Source organism: Cydia strobilella, chromosome 18 (genome assembly GCF_947568885.1).
Source record: "Cydia strobilella chromosome 18, ilCydStro3.1, whole genome shotgun sequence".
NCBI lineage: Eukaryota > Metazoa > Arthropoda > Insecta > Lepidoptera > Tortricidae > Cydia > Cydia strobilella.
In genome coordinates this window covers 463,185-486,405 of record NC_086058.1, presented here as the reverse complement: position 1 = coordinate 486,405, position 23,221 = coordinate 463,185, and the positions used below count along the sequence as shown (strand labels likewise).

Genomic DNA, 23,221 nt, shown 5'->3' with positions numbered 1-23,221 from the left:
TAAGACACATGTAAAACCGACTTCAACAGAGAAGTTGGTTATTTCGGTTTTTACCTATTAGCTACATCACTCAGCCATTCAATGTCAATTGTCAAACTGACGTGAAATTTCTAGTTACACACGTGTTGTGTACATTTGTTTACATGCAGTTTTTTAAATAAATTTATATGTAAATACCTTTAAAATCTACAAAAAATGGCAGACATAATTGACACAGAAGAAGAGGACCGAGACATAGTAGGGCCAGAAGAGATAGAACAATTGTTTAGTAAAAAATACAATTTGTTAACAGAAACTGCAGTGTCGCTTAAGAAATCGTATATAAATAAGTTAGCCACAACTAAGTGAGTACTGATTTATGTCATTTAAACTTTTTAAAGCATTTCCTAATCTATTTTATGCGATAATAACCTAAGATGAATAGTAATATTATAGTTTTTCACTTATAACGTTTACCACATGTTTACGCCTGAAATTGATTTCCAGGTCATTAAAAATAGCCGTAAGCTTAGTAGACAACAGTATCGAGGTATACCAGCTGACCAACACGTCGCTGAACAAGGTGTGCAAGCTCAGCGGCCACAAGAAGGAGCTGACTGATGTAGTGTTCTTGCATAAAGAGGAACACCTTCTCCATTCGTGTGGGCAGGATGGGCTGGTGAAGCTGTGGGACACGAGGACCAGCGGGAGCTGTGTGCAGGATTATAAAGGTAGCTTTGACTTCCTACCACAACATGTACAATTACAATACTACAACAACAAACTGTACTGTACTAGTGTACTGTGTGTATATTGTACTACAAGTACAGTCGCCATCAGATATATCGGAGCAGCCAAGGTGTTCACAATATCTGAACCAGCACTCTAACGCCAAGACAATAGAGGCGTGTTCAGATATTTGTAAGCGCCTTAGCCGCTCCAATATACAATGACTATGATGGCGACTGTACAATTAAATTCTAGTTTTCAACTTTTATACAAATAAAGGAAACTTACAAATTCAAAAGCACAAAAATTGTCCTGGGTCTGACAAGGTCTTATAACCAAGGCTCGGAACCGCTTTTTTCTTTATACAAAAAATACCGGTATTATTACGTTCTTTTTCGTTCTTTGGTTTATTATTTCATTTTTAATGGGACAATCTAATAATACGAAGTTGCTACCTAAATATATGATTGAGACTTACGTAAAGAGCATAAAATAATTAAAAATATTGAGCTGTTTCGTGATTTTGTCTTGCCTTGCTCATAACATTGGTTAAACCATCCTCGTTATCATTGCATGAGCTATGACTGTAGCCTCTCATGGGACATAGAGTAAATATATGGGACAATAAACAACAATTGTATTCCACCACTTGCTTGTCACTTGAAAATATGAAAACAATATAAAGTCAAAGACGCATGGGCTATAGTGATTTTTAACACTAGTTAAAAATAATTTGCAAACTTGCTAAACTTTGCAATACAGATTGCAGATCCAAATTGTATGTATACATCAAGTCTGAGTGCCCAAAAAGGAAGTACACAGGAGATCCTCTGGAATTACTTAAGCTAAGCAAAAACGCAGCCCATTGGGTAAAGAACCTAACTATTAATTTGTAAATTTGTAAAGCGACCATAAATTGTATTATGCCATACGACTAAATAAATAAATCAGGTCTGAAGCTACACCCTGATAAGTCCATACTGATTTGGGCCAGATTGTATAGATATCAGAAGAAGATAACCTGATTATGATTCTCCAGATGAGGAAGAACAAATAGTTCGGCCATACCTGTGCATGGACATATCCTGCAATAGCCGAGTGCTCTGTGCGGGCAGCCAGACAGTGCAGAATGATGCATACCTTGTGTTTTGGGATCAGCGCGTCACCAAGCCTCTTGGCGGCTACTGGAACTCGCACACTGATGATATTACTCAGGTGAGTGTTAAATCTCCAATCCACATTTGTGTTCATCATTTTCGATGACCAACGACCGGTCTGGCCTAGTGGGTAGTGACCCTGCCTATGAAGCCGATGGTCTAGGGATCGGATCCCGGTAAGGGCATTTATTTGTGTGATGAATGGTATTTGTTCCTGAGCCATGGCTGTTTTCTATGTATATTATATAAGTATATGTATTTATATATATACCGTCGCCTAGTTAGTACCCATGGTGCTTTGCTTAGTTTGGGGCTAGGTTGATTATGGCTGAGTGATATTACTATTTAATGTGTTAGTAGAGTTCTAAAAGTGTGTGTCTGCTATTCTGCTACACCATGCATACAAATAGCCATTAGAAAAAAAATTGAAAACATATTCAATGGTACCATATTCATACACCAAAACATCAAACTCATGCATGATGGATTTTTGTAATGTTTGAAAGTAGATATTAAGGTTTTCCAAACTGTATTTCTGTTAATGATAATTTTAAGTTGCTTTTCTGATCATTTTCATTGTTAGATGTTTCCATTGTAATTTCTTTTGGGTCGAAAAGTGGTTGAATCGAAAGTTGATTATTTTTGCTCAAAATTATAGAAAGAAATATTATAGTATTATATGATATTGTTTAATACACTAGCAGCTACCATTACCAGCATCAGCATAGCATTAGCAGGTTATGAGCAGTACCATTATCGAAAATCTTTTTCCCTTTATTTAATTAAAAGTATCATTATTAAAATTGACATTACTGTTAATAATTTTAGGTGAAGTTCCACAAGAAAAAACCCAGCATATTAGCATCTGGTGCTGACGATGGACTCCTCAACATCTTCAACATCATGGAGGCCAATGAAGACGATGCACTCACATACTCACTCAATGTGGAGAACTCCATAGAGAAAATCACGTGGCTTAGTGACACACAGGTATACCATACAAGACTCCAAATTATATAAAACTGGCTTTTGCCCGCGACTTCGTCTGCATGGAGTTAGTAGTTTGGGTAGCTTAATTTTTATCAATTCCCAATACAAACTTCCACCCCCCCTTTTCACCCCCTTAAGGATGACTTCTGGGATAAGAACTAGCCTATATCCTTCCCCGGCACTCAAACTATCTCTATATTAAATTTCAAGTAAATCAGTAATTTAAGTGTGAAGAGCTAATAGACAGACAGACAGGCACACTTTCGCATTTATAATATCGACGGTGGAAATTTCAAATGTCGTAAGGGTCATACGGCCATATATCCCTTACGATGTTTCGATAGTTTCGATATTCGATTCATCTGCAATAAGATATTTTCCACGGCAGGCATCGTGCGTGACTCAGAGCAGCGACCTGCAGGTGTGGGACACGGAGCGCGGAGACCTCATACGGAGCTACGACCGCGACAAGATCTCCCGGACCATCAAGGTAGGCAAACTGTCACCATCTTTACAACACATTAGGAAACGTAAAATCTGCCAAGTGTCATCTCATCACGGTTCAATTTAGAGTAACTACAGCTTAACCTTTTTTTATTTCTTTGTCGCAGGGGGAAATATATGTATCTCATCCCCGGGCTGCGAAGGCCCGTGCAGAGGACCTACCGGGAAACGCGAATCCGAAAATTCGCTATCTGCCTCTTTATCGCTTGGATATGCAAGAGTGACAGAGATGTTAGATAAAGATATTTCTTGTTTCACGATAGACCCTCTGATTGTGGTAGTGGCGCCCCCTACGCAGAGTTTCGCGTAATATTCCCTATTAGAACAATGTTGTGTTGACAGCGCAGTCGCGGCGACGACTGCTACCTGGTGGACGCGCACCGCTCGCGCGACGGCGAGTGCGTCATGCTGGCCGGCTCACACGCGGGCACGGGGTGAGACATTCTTGCTATTGCCAGTATATCACCGCGTACCGCGATACAATATCATCAGGTGGCAATGAAAAACAGGACTCCCTAACATATGTGAAAACATTGTTAACTGGCATTTCCTCGTAAATCTTATTGCAAAAACAAGCAACTTATTGCAAAATAACCATTGGCTCATTCGCCAACAAACTGTCTACAGTTTGGCGAAACTTTTGTATAAATAGACATAAGTATATTTTTTGAAATAAATAAAATAAAAAACTTTATATAAAAGGATTACGGGAAAATAATCTTAAATTTGGTGTTAACCATAAGGTTAACATATATAAATATGTTATTAAATAATGTTTTAGGAGCGTCCTCCGCTCGGTAACGGCTACAAGTAAGAAGCTGCAGCCGACCACCAACTTCGTCGGGAACAAGCAGGTCGTGAGGTGCTGCTCCTACAATGCAGAGGTATGTTTCACTCGTTTGCTTCTAAAGCCTGACCAGGAATATATGATCACGCGCCATGTTTTTAGTAGTTGTTGTTATAGCGGCAACAGAAATTCAATTCAATTTAATTTATTTATTTAAGACAACACTGGCCCATAACGGTTAGTAACACACATCATCTGTTAAAATTTCAACTGTCTAGCTATCACGGTTCACGAGATACAACCTGGTGACAGACAGACGGACAGCGGAGTCTTAGTAATAGGGTCCCGTTTTTACCCTTTGCGTACGGAACCTTAAAAATGTTTACCTTTACCTATTGATCGTTTACAGCGAGATATCCTGGTGACAGCGGGCGAGTCCGGCCTCATCAGCCTGTGGACCACGAGCGGGGAGGGGGAGGGGGACGGGGAGGGGGAGGGACGCGATCACAACGGCCTCGGACACAAGCTGGCCGGCTCCATCAAGAAGATGAGAGTGCGCCACAGGCCTTATTGAACACAATATATTCTACATATACGTATACTATTGTTTTATTCTTTTATTAAGCTATGTTGTATGGGGAACTGTAATAGCACGCGCACGCGCACGCGCGCCGCACCGCGACCTTGGTGCGCTGCGGCGCATGTATCAATAAAGTGGTCGCCGTACGTGCGTTAAGGTGGTTCGACTAGGTTACTCAATGCTAGATCCCCGCTAGATGGCGCCGCTTTCGCAAATTTTCAGGTTTCATTTTTTTATGGAATAGTGTTGGTATCTTTATACTTAAAAGTATGTTTAGCGCACTCTTTACATAAATATTTAACTATTATAATAAACATTGAATACTTCATTGTGCAAAAGCCACCTATAAAGTTAGAGCGAGAAAGAGATATTTTGACCGCACCGAGGTCGCGGTGCGGTGCGGTAGTCTGTTACGGATTTAAGACAACATTTATATAAGCATAATTGAGTTGCACTTTCTTTCCTGCGCTATAAAATTAAAACTGGTATGCTAGTGATTAGTATACCGGGTGTTTCCTGTAACAGGAGCATTAAAATACTGTACTCCTCAAACTGACCAATATTTGTTCAGCAACTTTTGTTTTGATTTTCATTACACTTTAAAGTTTATTCTAAGACGCAATGTATTGCAAAATTTGTTTAATAAGTTTAAAGGGTGACAAGCAACGTCAAAAACACAGATGGCAGCGTACAATGAAAATAATATTTTACAGTACATATGATGCTAATTTTTCGCACTAGTGCGGGAATGAGCACTTTTCATGCATATGTCGAAAGTTTAAAGGGCCATATGTACTGTAAAACGTTGTACGATACACGTGCGAAAAGGTAATTCGCAACTCGTGTCGATTTAAAACACTCCCTGCGGTCGTGTTTTAATTTATCGCCACTCGTTTCGAATTCCTCTTTTCCGCACTTGTATCGTAAATAACTATTTTAATACAGTTGCTCAAAAAGTGCTACTTTACGTAGCTGTTTAGCGTGCGGAAAGTTGGTTTTCGCGAACTAGTGCTTTTTACTTTTCCAATTTTTTTAAATTTATACTTGTTCCAATTCATGACTACTTATTGATGAGTGTTAATATTAGTTTCCTTTAAACGTCGTAATCAACATAAAAACCTACTGTTAATGTAAGAATACGAAAAATATACATATTTTATAATTTAATTACTTACCTCATCACCATTATAACACGTTTATTTTTTAATATTGAAAAACCGTTCTTAATAAGTTGTCTGAATGGAACGGAATAGCTGCCGAAACGCCGGTGAAAGAAGAGGCGTTTATTTCTTACTTTTACTACCTATTAAGAGGCGTTTTAAGTTTCCAAGTTTTTATTTCTTACTTGTTGTTTTTATAATTTTTTCGCAACTGTATTAAAAAACGTCGTTCGATACACGTCCGGAAATGTCATTCTTCACTCGTTCCGAGTCTTGCCACTCGCCTACGGCTCGTGGCAAGATATCTCGGTACTCGTGAAGTAATGACATACTTTCCGCACTAGCATCGAAATGTACTATAATTAGTTTAACTTAGTATGAAAAAGGTATAATCTAAAAATTTCATAATTTTAAAAAGTTGCTGAACAAATGTTGATCAGTTTGAGACGTACAGCCTCCAGTCTAATTTATTGCTCCTGTTACAGGAAACACCTTGTAGATTGTTACTGGTGTTAATAAAGTTAAGCTTTGTAGAGTCAGGGTCGTGTTCATAGGATAGGTTTAAAACTGTAGCGAATTGACGAACAGATGGAGAGCCTGTAGAAACTTGATCTGTAATACCCTACATATAAGTTATAATTTCAAATTCAGGCAAGGCACTTAAAGCGTAATGATATCAGTGTTGGGGCATAAATAAAAATCAATAATTCAATAACTTATCTCTTTATTATCCACTAAGCAGCCAAATATGAATAAACACAAGTTCATTCTGTTACGACTAACGGAACACTCACACTAGTGTAAATACATTAAACCACGCACACATCTATGCGAATCCGTCTCACAAAGGTTTTTACCACCAAGTCAACAACATTCCTTTTAATTACTTAACATTTCAGTCTGTCCAACCATTTCAGTCTTATAAAGGGCAGATAATTAATAAATGTGACGTTTTCAACCAAAAGGTACCACATTGTCGCTTGTTGATAAGGTTGATTTCTAATTGAAGCTATATGGAAATAGCGCCTTACTGACAAGCGACAATAAGTACCCTTTTGGTTGAAAATGGCACAAATGTTGCCATCCATAGACCGACATTCGTGCCTATTTAACCTTTTGGACGCCAATGACCGATATATACGCACCGTAGGTTCAACGCCAAAGACCGATTAATCGGTCATAGACCACAGAGCGACATAGACCTACATGCATATGCATAAAGTTCAAATTCAGTTTTGACATTTCGGTGACGTAGCGTCTGGATGACAGCTTTTGTGTTTGACACGGCGTCGAAAAGGTTAAACGGGAGTTGAAAAGACTATGTAAAAATTAAAAAGTTAACCTTTTGCAATATGAAACGGCAACACTGAATAAAAACACGCCGGTGTCGCCATCTAGTTGCACCTTCGTGAAAAGGACCCGAAAAATAAACTCTTAACATTAATAATAATCTCTTAATTCGACTCGATACAGAACTTCTTTCAAAACTATATAAACAATATATTTTGCTTAATAAAGCATAATAAAATTTAAAATATAACATCAATGAGATATCATGATTTAAGCTCTATCTAAATAAGGTTCATTTCACAATTCTGTCAATTTTCATATTTCCATGCATTTTACATATAATCATTATTCTATGACGGCACACATCAAATTAGCCTAAAAATAAAATCCCAATAAAAATAAATTTGTACTCAAATATAGTCTAATCTCGAACACTTTGATTTAAAAGGATAGAAAAAGTTTTAATCAGCGAATTTAATCAGCAGTCAAGATTTCTCGAAAAACACATTATTAAAAAAAAAAAAAAAAAAAAAAAAAAAAAAAAAAAAAAAAAAAAAAAAAAAAAAAAAGTAACATTACATACACATTAACATAAAACTTCAGTTTTTCGCCAACACAAACAAACATACCGACAAGTTACTTCCTACATATACAATATACCTGCAATAATTCATAATATATATATATATATATACTGATCACTATACATTTTGGTATAGGGTATTTGACTGTACTTAAAATAAATTATTTTACACCATGCATGAAATAAAGCACCAGAAGATTAATAGAGAAACGTAGACAACAGTTATTTTTAGACATAATTTCTATTTTAAAACTCGTATAAAACTATAAAGAGTAGGTAATTTGATTGTGACGTCACATGTTAGCAAAATCGTTTTGACAGTTCGAAAATAAAAACTGATTTGACTAGTAGTCAAATACCCTATTATCGGCAGAGGCGATGTTTGTTTTTAATAAAATGTGTTAAGCGCCAGAGAGCGTCTTATGACAAAAAAAAATCAAATATTTACAGACAAGACATTAAAAGGTAAGGAGATAGTATTGAAAGGCTAAAATCTGTGGGAATAGGTAGACAAAAGCAGATGACCAAGATCTTTATCCAATGTTTATATGCGTCTCACATTTTGCTTAGAAAATGAGACGAAATGCACATTGGACAAATGGAATATCACCCTTAGGGCCATCAGATTCACCTGAATTTAAAACCGGATTTTGCGACGCATCCCGCGCATCCTACACGGGCTGAGATCGCCAGAAATTAAGCACCAAAATCACAGATCACACAATATTTTCACTGTTTATGACACTTGATACTTTTGTATAGAACAACCAGGTGCCATAGAAAATATCTGAATTTATTCCGTGAACGTAGAGATTCCGGTGCTTAATTTCTGATAATTTCAGGTTATGTGGGGTGCGCCTTCTATTGGCTATTAACCTTTTCGCCGCCAAGAAAATAAAAGCGATGTGGCGTCCCCGGCCTCCACGCCTCCACTCCTCCATTCCTCCACGCCTCCATTCCTCCACGCCTCCACTCCTCCATTCCTCCACGCCTCCACGCCTCCATTCCTCCACGCCTCCACTCCTCCACGCCTCCACGCCACGCGACCGTGCTGACCGAGGGGCTGCGGGACATCTTCCGGTGCCTGACTTCTTTCAACTTCGTATGCGTTGCTGGCAGGCGGATGGCAACATCGATGTTCTTGAGATCGAGTTGTTGGCGGCGAAAAGGTTAATGTCTAGTCATAGAAATCTGTCAGATAGAAACTGATAACTGGAAATTCACAGATTTTCGATGTCTATGGTCAACGAACTGAGTCAGTTTTATCTGACAGATCGTGATTTACTGACTATATACGGTAATAAGATCCAATGAAAAATCCGGCTCTGAATTCAGACGTCTGTGGCGTTACGGAACTATTTCCCGTTCAGTATATCGGTCGAGTCGTTCCTCGACCGGCAGCGAGTGCTGCCGCACGAGCAGGAGGATGCGGCGCGTGCGCAGCAGGAACCGCCGCTCGAGCGCGGGCCCAAGTGATCACTTCGACGTCAGGAACATTATGAGTCTGGAAAGAAAGTCATTACTTTATTAATTGTTCACATAGCATAGTCTAAATCGGGGACGCGTTCAGGGTCAGAATGGCCGTATAGGATTTTTTATTTAGTTTCCTAGTCCATTTGCCTGGCGTGATGCGTTATGGACGAGGAAACGTTCGAGGCGATGGTTTAGCGGGAGATTTTATAGTTATAGATTGCACGGCAAACAAATTTCACTACAATTTCGTTTTTTTTTATTATTTTTTTTATTATTAAATACCGCAGGCGACAGTTCATTCCACAGTTTGGCTGTGCGAGGCAGGAAGTTTCTAGAGAAACGCACAGTTGAGGACTGCCAACCATCTAAGTGGTGAGGATGGTAATGTTGTCGCGTAAGGCGATGGCGGAAAGAAGCTGCAGGGATTAATCCGAACAATTCCTCGGAGCACTCCCCGTTATACACGCGATAGAAAATGCAGAGCGAGGCCACATCTCTACGCAGCGCCAAGGAGTCAAACCGTTCCGAAATACGCTGGCAGTCGACAATTCGAGTCGCTCTTCGCTGGATGCGGTCCAGAGGGAGAAGCTTGTTTCTTACGGCTTTGTAGACGAGGACTCGTTCGACGTCAGGACGGCCGTGTCTCGGCTGTAAATAGATCACCTGAAGTGTATGGCCTTGTTGGCGAGCAGGCGGTTGGTGTCGGCGTGGTCTCGGAGCGGCAGCGGCTGCGGCGGCGCCTCGGGCCCGTCGTCCGCGAACACGTGCTGCGCCACGCGCGCGCGCACCGCCGCCTCGCCGTACGGCCCGCGCAGCCCCACCCACTGCACCACCAGGGGGGACAGGGTCTTGCTTTTCAGGATTAACTGGAAATTATACTTTCCTTCTCAAACGACTGTCCCATTTCAAACATTGACAGAGAGAATCATACTTTATTTGTCTTACACTAGTACTAGCACCCGAAAGATAAGGATGTCATAGTTTTTTTTGTTCTTATTTACTGACAATTTGGTTTGACCGACTATACATGTAATTGCGATTCTAATTTACAAAACGATATCTTCTGCCGTTTCGTTGCTTTGACGACGTCATCCTTGGACTGAAAACTGCTTAATAGTCGGACCGAGCTTACTTCTGCATGGCATTTGCATTGACAAAATGTGGCAATATCATCATGACTGACATTCCTGTCAAATTTCCACGAAATTATGACTCAATATGACACTCCCTCGCTTTGTTCCGTTCCAGTAGGTGCAAGTTACCTTAGATGGACTTTAGAAACACCAATTAAAAGTAGGGAGTCCTCTATTTGACGGCCGGAAGACTAATGCAAATTAGGGAGTTAAGCACAATGAGAACCCTATGAGAAAAAGGAAAAGTATGGCCGCCTGTCTGGTATAGCATAAGAAAAAAACCGGCCAAGTGCGAGTCGGACTCGCGCACCGAAAGTTCCGTACTTTTTAGTATTTGTTGTTATAGCGGCAACAGAAATACATCATCTGTAAAAATTTCAACTGTCTAGCTATCACGGTTCCTGAGGTACAGCCTAGTGACAGACAGACGGCCAGCGGAGTCTTAGTAATAGGGTCCCTTTGGGTACGGAACCCTAATAATTTTATTGTCACCCTCAGCATCTTACCTGATATGTAATCTCGCGTTGCGTGCTCTGCGTGGGGTCGCGTTGATTGCGATTCACGAAGGCTTTCACGACCCACTGGTGGCCGAACGCGTTGAAGCGAGACGTCTCGTAGTACAGTTTGTGCACGAACTCTTCTGTGCGATACGGTTTCAACTGCAGATCTATAATCACAAAGAAAATACTTTGATAAAAAGTTTTTTTTTTTTATATTTTTCAAATGTGACTAAAGTAAGTAGGTAGGTACTCGTAGTAGTAATCACATTATTGTACACAACACAGTTTCATATAAAACATCAAACATTTATTCAGCAAATAGGCCACAGGGGCACTTTTACATGTCAATTTTTACAAGCAATAAAATTAACCAAAAATTACAAAAAAACAATTACAAATATGGAATCAATAAAATATTAGATACTTTTTTTACAGAAATAGAGATAAAAAGGCGAATTTATCCCTATTAGGACTTATCCCTATATTTATCCCTAAAATATATAAACCAATATTAGATTTACAACTCTGTAATATTTAACAAGGAAGCTAACGAAGTTAAAGTCTGCAGAAAAGTTTCCTGATGCGAGGTTAGCCTCGCAAGCAGGCCTTTTAGCTTTTCGTAGAGGCCGTGGCGGCAAGTATAGGACCTGCGTATATTCCACTCGGTCGTCCCTTGCCGCTTTAACCACCTCCAACTCCATGTCGCCTCATGATTGCAATCCTCTAAACAAGACTAGTGTTCAGTCTACTCACCGTTGATGGTGATCTTCTCATATGACAGCAAGTCGAGGACTTGTGTGTAGACCGCATTAGCGTCCCTCGCGGCCTTCTCTCTCTCGGCCAGCACGTCGACGACCTCCGCGGCGCTCTTGCCGGGGTGCGCGCACGCCGCCTCGTGCGCGCGCGCCTCGTGCGCCGGCCCGCGCCAGCCGCAGCCGATGGACGCGTAGCGACAGCCCGTCAGTCTAAGGACATCGGTGAATATTAATAGGAATGTCTTGTTCGAATCTAATTAATAGACTCGCAATAAGCTCAGTGAGTGTGGGTACTAAACGAAGATATATGCAATAGAAACGGATAATTAAGCTCACTCGGCTTCGACTCGGCCGTCCTGACGTCAAACGCGTCCTCGTCTACAAAGCCACAAATAAATGCCGACGAAGACACGCCGACAGACAGACGAATACAAAAATAAAACATTAAGATACCTAATCATCACCCAGTAAAAAGGTTTACAAAGCGAATTAACTCGTACATTACATAATACCTAGATACTGATACTAATCTACTCGTAATAATGTAAACAGTTTCTTATGCAGGGCAAGCATGAGCTTAAATAAAGCTTTTATAAATTGTAATATCGACATATTTAGTAATAGCATATCAATAATAAAAAATAAATTAATTAGATACACCACGCTGCGCTCAAAAACCGGCATCGCTGACGTAGGCGAGAAAACCGCTAGGCTCAAATGGGACTGGGCCGGTCACGTCCACCGCATGCATCCAGACAGATGGGCTAGCTTAGCAACCAAGTGGATGCCGGTAGAGGGGCGTGGACGGGGCAGGCCCAAACGGAGATGGCGGGATGACCTGGACAGCTTCCTGAACAACTGGCCGGAGGAAACACCAAATCGGGAGTCGTGGAAATCAAGGGGAGAGGCCTTTGCCCAGCAGTGGGACACTTAGTAGGCTTTAAAAAAAAAAATTAAGATACTTTATGGGTGACAATGATTCTGGCGCAGGTCAGGGCTAATGTACTGTGGCTAAATGTACTACCTAACAGATTTTACCTTCTTTTCTACTTATTTTTTGTAATAATCGATCATATTCATATCGATCCTCTGTTCTTGTGCTGTATGAACTTGTACATGTGTAATTAAGTTGGGCAATAAGCTTGTTATATTTTATTCCGTTTCTATAAGTGAAAACCTATAATTGGCTTTCTAATTCTATTATAGTTTTTTGATATGTATGAGATAAATATTTTTTTGTTGTAATATTATTAATTAATTTAGTACTTAACATAGTTTTTAGGTTTTTTTTTATACTAACACCGTTATGGATCAATGCAGATCTGAAATAAACGATTTTTATTTTATTTATTTATTTATAGCGCTGTTGGTTATCCATGTACCAAAATAAAATAAAATAATATTGAAAACCATTCGGCGCGTGGCGCGTTATCATTCGATAGACACGTGGACCCCTCTTCATTTACATAAACAAAGCAAAACTTCATCAGTACGGATACGGCGCATCGTAATTTCAACAACCATCATGATTGTCACGAACCTCGAACGTGACGCTTTATTTAGGTAACACTTTATTCCTAAAGGCGTGGTTGTTGAGCCCATATTATGGCGTATACGCTTTTATAGCACCTAAACGTCGCCAAGATATAGCCATCGCGCGGATTTTTTCTTTCCTGCCCTTGCAAATACAGGGTGTTTGGCACATGACCCGTCAAATTTTTTTGGGGTGTTCGTGGTGTCATTTCCTTCTTTTCCGTCCTTGGAACCTTGGTCCTAGGAGCCACGGTCCTGGAGATACGATTTCTTAAATGTTTTTCCTAAAGTACCCAAAATCTGATATTCGAAGCCCCATAACTTCTTTCTGTGTATGGTTTTAAACACATAATTTGTTTCATATTTATTTTATTATTATTTATCTCCACCTCTAAATTAAATGTTATGTTATGAAGTTATGGGCAGGGACCGGACAACCCTTTCCGCGATAAAACCCTTTCAATGGGCGACACTTAAACACGGCTAACACATTGAAAGACTTTCCCTTTTGAACTGCAAGCCCATTCATACCCTTACCTTTGACCAACCCTTACCGAAAAGCTAACCAAAAATAAGGTTAGCTCTTAATAAGGGTTACCCTTATCTTTAAGCGCTTTTTATAAAGGTTTCCCTTTGCGTGAAAGAGACAGGATTAGTATATATCTACGGTAGTGTATGAAAAGGAAAGAAAATACGTGCCTAGTCAAAGAACGCCGCCGTCGATCGCTCGGATTCGAAGTAATGTGTGCTTTATGAACAAGGTAGACGACTTAAATTAGCACGCTTATATGCTAAAAGGGAAGCCCTTTATAAGGCTAACCCTTGTAATCAATATGCAAGGTGTTGGTGAGCGGATGATAAGGGTTTTGTAAGGGTATTTGGGCTACCGATTACTCAAATGTGGTAGCTTTATATAAGGGTTTTTAAAACCAAAACAAAGGGTTTCGTCTGGCAAAGGGTATGGTGAGTTAAGCCTTATGCAATACCCTTATAAAACCCCGATAAGGGATAGCGGGCCGGTCCCTGGTTATGGGGCTTCGAATATCAGATTTTGGGTAATTTAGGAAAAACATTTAAAAAATCGTATCTCCAGAACAGTAGCTCCTAGGAGTTAGGACCAACATTCCAAGGACAGAAAGGAAGGGAATGTATACCACCTACACCCCAAAAAATTTTGACGGGTCATGTGCCAAACACCCTGTATACTTAGTTTAATTCCCGTGTGATTATTCATGGCGTTTGCCCGTGCCCTTAACTAAATATGGCGGTCTAAGAGAGCGTTTCGTGGCCGAGTCGTAGGTGCCAAGATGAAGTCACGCTCACGCTCCAATGCATTCGCTAATAAATGTGCATGACAAAGGATACGATCTTCGATGTAGCTGGCGAGCAGCGTGCGTGACCAAGTCACGGTACACTGCTGATCGATATGCCAATAGGCTAGATGACAAATTTTCATTAATGGTATCAATCGATCAGGTTTATTTTTAGGATCAAATGTCTATATGGGACCCATAGCATTAAAGCTATACAAATGTCAGAAATGATAGGCAAACTCCGACAGTAGTACTTCACTCGCGAAACGCTCCAAACAAAACGATAAGTGAACGTGACGTCAAGTTCACTGAGAACCCATTTTGAATGTATGGACAAAATAAGAAAATGGCGTTGAAATGTTGCGTTTATGTATATAGTTGCTGTACAATATTTTTTTTGGATAAAATGTAAGGAATCGAATGTGGTTACCTTACTTTTTTCCTTTTTGGAAGTTGAAAAATTACTTAAAATTTGAAACTTTGTATTTTTATATTATTTTAATATCTACATTATTATGATAAATTGCTTTTGTTATAAAATTCAACATGAGTCATCATCCCTAATAGTCGCTAGTCATTATTAAATGAGTTTTATATTGAAAAGTTAAATAGGTACTTAATTAATGAGCATGCATATTATCATGTCAGAAAAGAGATTCTTAATTACCTTCTGTAGGTATTCTGTTAGCGACAGATATGCTACAGGCTTGTCGCGAAGCATTGTTATTCAAAAACAATCAAGATCTTTTTGATATAGATACTATCCGGACACCAAACTGCCACTTACTATCTCTTTCACGCTTATTATACGAACATGAAAGGGCGAATGAAAAATGTTACAACACTGGTCTTCAGTTAACTTTGCAGATTGTAGGTAAAGCAGTAACGAATCTAAAAGGACTCACGAACGTAGATGACAATGGGGTTGGCCGGTCGAAATAATTAGCAGATGGCGCCAGCATAGCTTGAATTAGCTTGCCCTGTCAGTCCCTACAATTGTGTCAAATTTTTGTTTTTTAATGCCCTGGATGCCAGCCCTCATAGAAATAGGGGCAAGATATGATGGCGCCATCTCTGCAAACCTTTGACAGTTGCCAACCCCATTACAAATAATTCAATGTAACAAGATAGATATATTAGAATATAGGTACGCTACGTCCGTACCTAGTGCAAAACTATAACTACTAACTATAGAATAAGACAACCATATAGGAAAGTTTTGGCAATAAATAAAAAGACGGATATTAATGACCTAGTCTAAACCTGTTATCGTGGCTACTGCTGTCGGTCATCGTACCCAAACCCAAACCTAGACACCGATCGATAGCACAGAACTGATTATTTTAGAATAGATAAATAATTAAAGTGAGTGAAAATGCATTCCCATTTATAGTCAAACCAAGCTGAATTCTGCACAGATTTTTGCAGGGACCGAGTGTGAGCGTAACCATAAACCTATGGAAATTTGAAATTTATATTAGGTCGCACCTCGGCACTTTGTTACTGCAATTTACAGGTCGCACTTAGGCACTTTTTCACTGTAATTTATAGGTCGCACTTCGTCACTAATTTATAGGTCGCACTTCAGCACTTTTGTCACTAATTTATAGGTCGCACTTCGGCACTTTGTCACTGCAAAGTCGGTGCTGTGCTGGGTCAGACGGGCTATAAAAAATTCCCATTTGGATTTTTAATGTTTAATTTATCTCAACTGATAAGTTCTTGCATAAAATAAAACATAGAAGTGTTATGAGAATACTGATGTGCCGTACTGATAGTTTACAAAATGAGAAATTTCCATAAGGAAAGAAATCAGAAACTTCTCATATTTTTGTACGGCGGGTCGTAATTTTCCATTTCCATAGTGATGTTTTCTTTTACTTCCTGTGAAGTTTTCCTGAAATTTCCAACTTTTTGGTAACTTTACGCAACTTTCACATAGATACATGAGATAGACAAGACAAGCACAGAGCAGCCATGCGCGTACCGACACGCAGTCACCAAGCGGACAAGCATCCCCTAGCGTTAGTGAGCGTACAGGGAGCCTTACATTGTATGTTATACATTACATATCGGGTGTACATTGGCGAACTTGCGAACTTTCCACTGACTGTGCCACTGATAAATCTTATACGTATGCAAGTTCAGAATTCAGAATGCAGGGAACGGGTATCTATTAGAGAAAGACATTTATTGAATAAATTAGTTTTTTAGCATTTGATTAATAGCTAAAAAAAGTTTGACATCTATAATAATTTAATGTTTTTAAGAATAATAATAACTGCATCAATAAATTGCTCTGATATTTAGATTAAGGTAATATTTAAAACTTGACAATTTAAAAGTGCTTGTTGCTAGGCCTATTTGAATAAAGATTATATTAGAGAAAGTATTTAAATATATAACACTTTAAAAATATCAGTTCGATTGGGTAGAATGGGTATGGTATATCTGGGATATAAAAACAAACTTTAGGTATTGAAAGTGAGAACTTTAAAAGATAGTCTCCTCACGCTTTTACGCGAGATTATAAATAACTACCTATTGGTTTTTTAAAACTAATATGGGTAGATATAGATACGAGTACATGAACAGATATACAGATCTTTATTGGTAAAATAAAATACATTTTACAAGTCACTCAATTCTTAAAAACCAAGACATATTAAGCTATGAGGTAAGATAAATAGATATTTATAATTCTCGATCGGAAGCGCAGAATGACTCTTTCTTTAAATTGGCAGCAAACGCATCTCTGCAAGGTTTAGAATTGCTGCCAGCATTATAATTATCAACTAAAATAGTTGCTGCATAAATCATTGTTTTTTGATTCAGCATAAAATACGTCTTAAACGATTCTGATTGCCCTCATTTCAAAACACAATCACGATTAAAATAAAAACATCCTAATCAATCTTGTTAAGCAGTATCGTGGTTTCTCAAGTTCGCCAATATAAGCCCCGTTAAGTGTTCAGTCCAAGCTTGGTGATGCGTCCCGGTACCTCTTGCGTCTCGGGGGTGGCGGGGGTGGCGGGGGTGGCGGAGGGTAAGAGCCGGAGCTGCGCGGGCGCAGCGCCGCCATGAGGGCGTACAGCCCCTGCGCCAGGCGCCCCAGCCCGCCCCACGAGCGCCGCGGAGCGCCCACTACTACTTGGGAGAACTTGTACTGCCTGGGGGAAGATACCATCGTCGACACTGTTAGTCGGGTCCACACACAACGAGCCGTCTCGCGAGGAATTTGCCGCGCGAAGGAGCTCGGTCTGTCTGGACTCGCCTATTGACTACTTATTTGCAATCTATTTTCAACAAGATAAGGTCTAAACGTAGTCATTTAAATTACTGGTAGTACACTGCCTCAGATACATGACTATTATCATTATTTATTTATTTATTTTTATTTTAAAATTTAATTCAGGCAACGAGGCCCAACATATACCTTATAAGGTATATGTTGTCTATATACTAACATAGATATAAATTTTATAAACTTAAAAACTAAACACTATTCCACTTTAATAACTGTAATACATGTCATATATTAAAGAAAAAGTGACGAAGCCCTCCAGTGGTGAAGGCCGGATTTGTTCTCAAACTTGTTTACTATTCCACTTTATTATGAACCCAATATTCTGTATCTACCCTTGATTCATCCTAACGGTCCAATCTTACTAGTACGGTAGGTATACTGGTATAGAAAATAAAAACGAGAACGGAGTGTAAAGCTAAAGAGTAAGTTTCATCAGGAAAAGATCATGAAAAGTAGGAGAGGATCAAGAAGCGTTAATCAAGAAAATGCAAAGGAAAGCTGTAAATGGAAAGACTGCAGCAACAATCTAAACCTACTTCGGCGAAGCACATTGTACCTACGCCTAAAGACCCTTAAGCCCTTAAAATGGAGACGTAAAAGATATATTTCGAGTCCCAAATTTAGGATCCATGCGAAGCGCGAAAAAGATTCGAAGTTATAGCCGCTATCTTCGCAACGCTTTCCATTCTTCCTACACCCTACAGTCTACAATAGGGTTTCTAAATTATGTAACTTTGATGACTTCTCTTGCTCTATCTTACAATCGAAAACTAAGAAATGGCTTCTTTCTCAGTCTTACAATCAGACAGAAGAAATTATTCATACTTAGGTAGCGTAGCACACACCACGCTTAAAAAAATATTAATTCCACTTACGCATGTCTCTCCTGAATGCTTTATTTTGATTGTATTTTTTTTAAAATCCGTGGTCTCTGCCTACCCCTCCGGGAAATAGGCGTGATTATATGTATATGTATGTATTTTTTTTTTTGCATATATTTTCCTGCATGCACTTTTTTGTAGTTCAATTAATTTATATTTTATATTTGATATCTCTCGTTCAAACAACGGCCATAATATTCAGTATTGTTAAAATTTCTCAGTAAATTGTATTTACCCGGTTCCCGAGATACAGGCTGCGCCTAGTTTGGGGCCGATGGATATTAGCTTAATTGTAAAATCAATTTTTTTTTGTTAAGTTCAACCTGTGATGTCAATTTGTAAAATATTTGGTAAATAAACGATTTGTATTTGTATCTTATACATAATACTAGTTAGTATTCAATGAGACGTAGGTACTTATTTACAGAAATCTCGCATGTGGCCTTATCTCGTTATATACATGCGGTCAACGTCTCCTCATACATGCCTACATAGATATGGAGGACACGCGCAGAAATCTTTGCGATAACTATATGCGTTTTATTTCAAAACTAACCTATTAAATATTATTGGATGAGAGCTATTTAAAAAAAAACGTAGGCGATTAGGCGCCACATTTTCTGTGAAATATAGGCGATTAGGCGCTAATAAAACTATACACTGGTCATTCCGTTTCTGTTTAAGGCACAGAACACTCAAAAATGGAGTGGTGTTATATAACTTTACATACAAACGTTTAACCACAACGTTTACCATTTTGAAAGAATGTCGCCCACTATTTCAGTTCTATAAAAATTCCAGGTTTCTCAAAACTAAAGGAGATCTTACGGCAGTTGGTAAAGGAAGGTCACTTAGGTCTAATGACTAACCTGTCCTCACAGATCCTCTCCTCATGGTGCTGTAGCGAGTGCCTCGGGAACACCTGAGCGCAGTACTTGCACTCCGAAGGCAGCTCGGACACTGTCTTCTCAACGGCCAGGTTCCTAGAGGCAGAAGTCTTGGAGATCTCGACGCGGCAGTTGGGGCAGGTGGCCGCCTCGTCGCGGAGGCGCGCGTCGGCGAGTAGGTGCGTGAAGCAGGGCGCGCACATCAGGTGCCCGTTGCTGCACTGTGGGTGGGAGGATGTTCAGCGGGGGGATTCGGTTGGCAGTAACCTTTAGCCGCCCGGAAAACAAATCTAAATTGTAGTTAATTTTGATCTGTCAAAAAGATTAAAAATACAGTGGAATGGAAGTCCTTAGAGGTATCCGGGCGGCTAGACGATAAGCTATCAGAAGTTGCATTTTCAGAATTGTTAGATTGTAATGTAGCCGTAACTTGTTAAAATGGTATATTTGAATTGAAAACTCTCAAATTAAACCAAGCTAACTTTGGGATTAACTTCTGTAGCCACCGTGCAGGTCTTGACGACTCAAATAAAAAGACTAGTAACTTCAGATTAAGTAAAGAAACTTGGACCTATACATATTTTATTAATTACCAATTACCAACTTTGAACTGCATAAGTACATGGAAAGGCTAAAATTATTAGAAAAGCACTCTAATTACATATAACTAGAAACATAGTGTGACTAAATGTTTTTACTAAATTTAAACTAGGTAAACCCAAACTGTTTAACTGTACTTTAGTAGTAAAATGCAGTTAAACAATCTATTGTAATGTTCTTTTTTTTGTGAAAAGTAGTGTATTAGTATATGTATTGTGAGTAATCATGTGATCTGCCATCTAATGTGTAAAATCCTGCTGTTAATATCTTTGAGTTACAAAAATATTAACAGGATGGGATTTTAGACATACGATGGTTTTAATCTTGTCTAGTATAGAACAATGCTGCTGTGTTCTTGCCGACTACCTCGGACCTTCATTGCATGGCCCCTGAAAGCAAACTAATGCATAGGAATACTTCTGGAACAGAAAATAAATACTTAGATTAAAGTGTTCTTAAACAACTCTTAATAAAAACAAAGAAGAATTCTACTTTTCTGTGTCACAATCAGTGTCAAAAATATTTTAGTATTGATGATTTATTTTGAAAAAGAGAAAGATTTTGTATGTTAATTACTAATTTCTTTAAAAATATAAAACTACATGATTCAAGAAAAAATACATGAAATAAATATCATTCAACTGTAATAAAAATAATGATTCCAAACATTGTTATTTATGAATGAAATGAAATATTTAAAATTTCACAAGAACTTGCATTGTTATGAAAACAAAGAAATTTCCAGGAATGTAAAATAATGTAATATCAGAGGAAATGCGTTTTGATTGTTGATGATGTTTGTCTGAGGGATGAGGGGAGGGTTTCTAAATGAAAAAGGGCCAAATCTCTTAAACATTCCTTTATTCAAATGAAATGCTACAAGAGTCCATACAGCTAGGTCCATTACAACTACCTGTGTACATAGTCTAGCACTCTTAACAATAAATACACAACTACTCGCCTAATTACACAATATGCATTAATATGTAATTACAGTTTGGTAATGCACCCTTCAAGGGCGGAACAAAGGGCAATGGCGCAGCAGCGCGCGCGCTTACAACGACGTACATTCACAAAGGTTCATGATCATGACGCCATAACAATACTCTACGGCCACAAAATGGTGACACGCGCCGCGCGCCGTGTAGGCGTCGCCACGGCGCGCTTTGCGAGCCCGGCCTTACGTAACAAAGAGAGGAAGCAATATAAAATGTTTTGGTAAAACAGCTGACGGCTTTGTCGCGGCGATCAGCTGTTTTAGGAATACCTGGTAGACGGCGGCGGGCGGCAGGTCGAGGCAGACCGCGCAGCACAGGATGCCGCCCAGCCTGTGCTCGAGCTTCTCGCTCGTCTCTTTATCTAACTTTCTGCGCTTTTCGGGCAGCGGGCCCTCCTCGTCTTTCTCATCAGGAGGGGCGGCTGTGATCTCAGATTCGGTGCTCGCGGAGGGCACGGGCTCGCTCTCGGGTGCCTCGGCCATTGCCCGACGTAAACAAACACAGATTTAATCAAAACAAGCGAGAACTGCGCCAGATGATGAACACAAACAAAGGTTTCGTTGCACTCTGCATAGATAAAGCAAAGTACATATATATATATATATAAAATTGACGTGTTTTGTTTGTATATATAGCACCCCCCTCCGCCCTGCCTGTTTTTAGCGCAACGCGACGAAACGTTCCATTTTACGTTACTTGACAGATAGAGATAGAGCAGTCATGAGAAACCTTTACCGGTTTTATGATAGAAGGTAGGATCAGGGGGGGGACAGTCCCATAGAGAGCCATTTATTCGAAAAAATAGCGTCATCTTTATTACTTAACTCGGAACTGGTTTTTATATGTCCTATCCCCGCACCCATGTTGGCAACACTGTATCTGTTATTGACTTAAAAGTAAAACAATTTTGTTTCGTGCTCCTCTTTTTATATTTCAGCCATTTAAAATATTTTATTTCTATTACATTTGGGAAATGGCCACTAATAATGGATGCTGATAACTTGATAAGCAATAATATGTCAATGTAATAAAGGTGTCAACATAGTGTCAACTTTAAGCGTCAATTGGCGTAAATTTTTGAGTGGGCATTTTTTGCAAATTGAATGTGGGATAACACAATTGCTTATCAGCGTCCTTATGCTTGACTAAGTTTACAATGCCGCATTGTTGTGCATTTGGATGTTCGAAGAAAGGTAAATTATTTTGTCTAGACTTACTACTACTAGACATTTTCTGTTGTTGAAATGTTGATATACTGCGATTCGAGATGTTAAAATGGTCAAGCAGATGTTACACCATTTGAATTTATTTAAAAAAATAACTTATTTCAGGTGCGGTGCTGCACGTTTTTCCAAATCCAAACAAACACCCTGATCGATTTAAAGTTTGGGTTCAGCTTATTGGGGGCAAGTTGGGCACCCCATCAGATTATGAATTTTATAAAAAAAAGAGGATTTGCGATCTTCATTTTACCGAAGAACATAGGAATCGCTTTAAGCGATTAAATGCTATAGCAGTACCGACCCTATGTCTACTTGGTAAGTTTCTATTATGTATAACGTAAAAACACAATAATAACATTTTATAACCGCCACAGTATGCCTGACTGACTGTTTTCAAGCCTAAATCACTATACTGATTGTGCTAAAGTTGTACCAAAAAATAGCAGTTAAATTTAATAAATCTAATAATAATAAATAAATAATATAGGACATTATTAAGCGAGGTTTAGACTAGCAAGAACTTGCATGCAATTTACGTTACATTGCTGCCTACTAAGGTAAACTTCATTCAAAATGTTTATCAGATACCGCAATGTATTGAAAATTGCATGCAAGTTCTTGCTAGTCTAAACCTCACTTTACACAAATAATCCAAGTCCCGCAGTAAGCTCTATAAGGCTTGCGTTGTGGGCACTAGACGACGATATATATAATATATAAACTTTTATATAAATACTTAAATACATATAAAACACCCATGACTCAGCAACAAATGTCCGAGCTCATCACACGAAAGAATGCCGTTACCTACCGGTTTAGGACCCGGGACGGGACCATCGGCTTCATAGGCAGGGTCACT

General features: G+C 39.1%; 3 protein-coding genes across 3 annotated transcripts in view; 2 read left to right on the top strand and 1 right to left on the bottom strand.

Annotated features, from left to right (window-relative positions):
* Nucleotides 1-23,221, top strand: part of LOC134749465 (protein VAC14 homolog) — a 429,047-nt gene that overhangs the window by 297,303 nt on the left and 108,523 nt on the right. The window lies entirely within an intron of this gene.
* On the top strand, nt 96-9,235 carry LOC134749643 (WD repeat-containing protein 89). The gene is made up of 9 exons (XM_063684659.1): nt 96-344; nt 487-710; nt 1,748-1,923; nt 2,694-2,855; nt 3,244-3,345; nt 3,702-3,793; nt 4,141-4,243; nt 4,556-4,699; nt 9,095-9,235. The coding sequence occupies exons 1-9, from the start codon at nt 196-198 to the stop codon at nt 9,233-9,235; spliced, it is 1,293 nt and encodes a 430-aa protein (XP_063540729.1). The 5' UTR covers nt 96-195.
* On the bottom strand, nt 8,789-21,789 carry LOC134749593 (zinc finger TRAF-type-containing protein 1 homolog). Its single transcript, XM_063684597.1, has 6 exons — nt 21,409-21,789; nt 19,524-19,762; nt 11,619-11,830; nt 10,872-11,032; nt 9,896-10,098; nt 8,789-9,263 (listed from the first exon to the last, which is right to left on the bottom strand). Exons 1-6 carry the CDS (start codon nt 21,619-21,621, stop codon nt 9,236-9,238), a joined length of 1,056 nt encoding a protein of 351 aa, XP_063540667.1. The 5' UTR covers nt 21,622-21,789; the 3' UTR covers nt 8,789-9,235.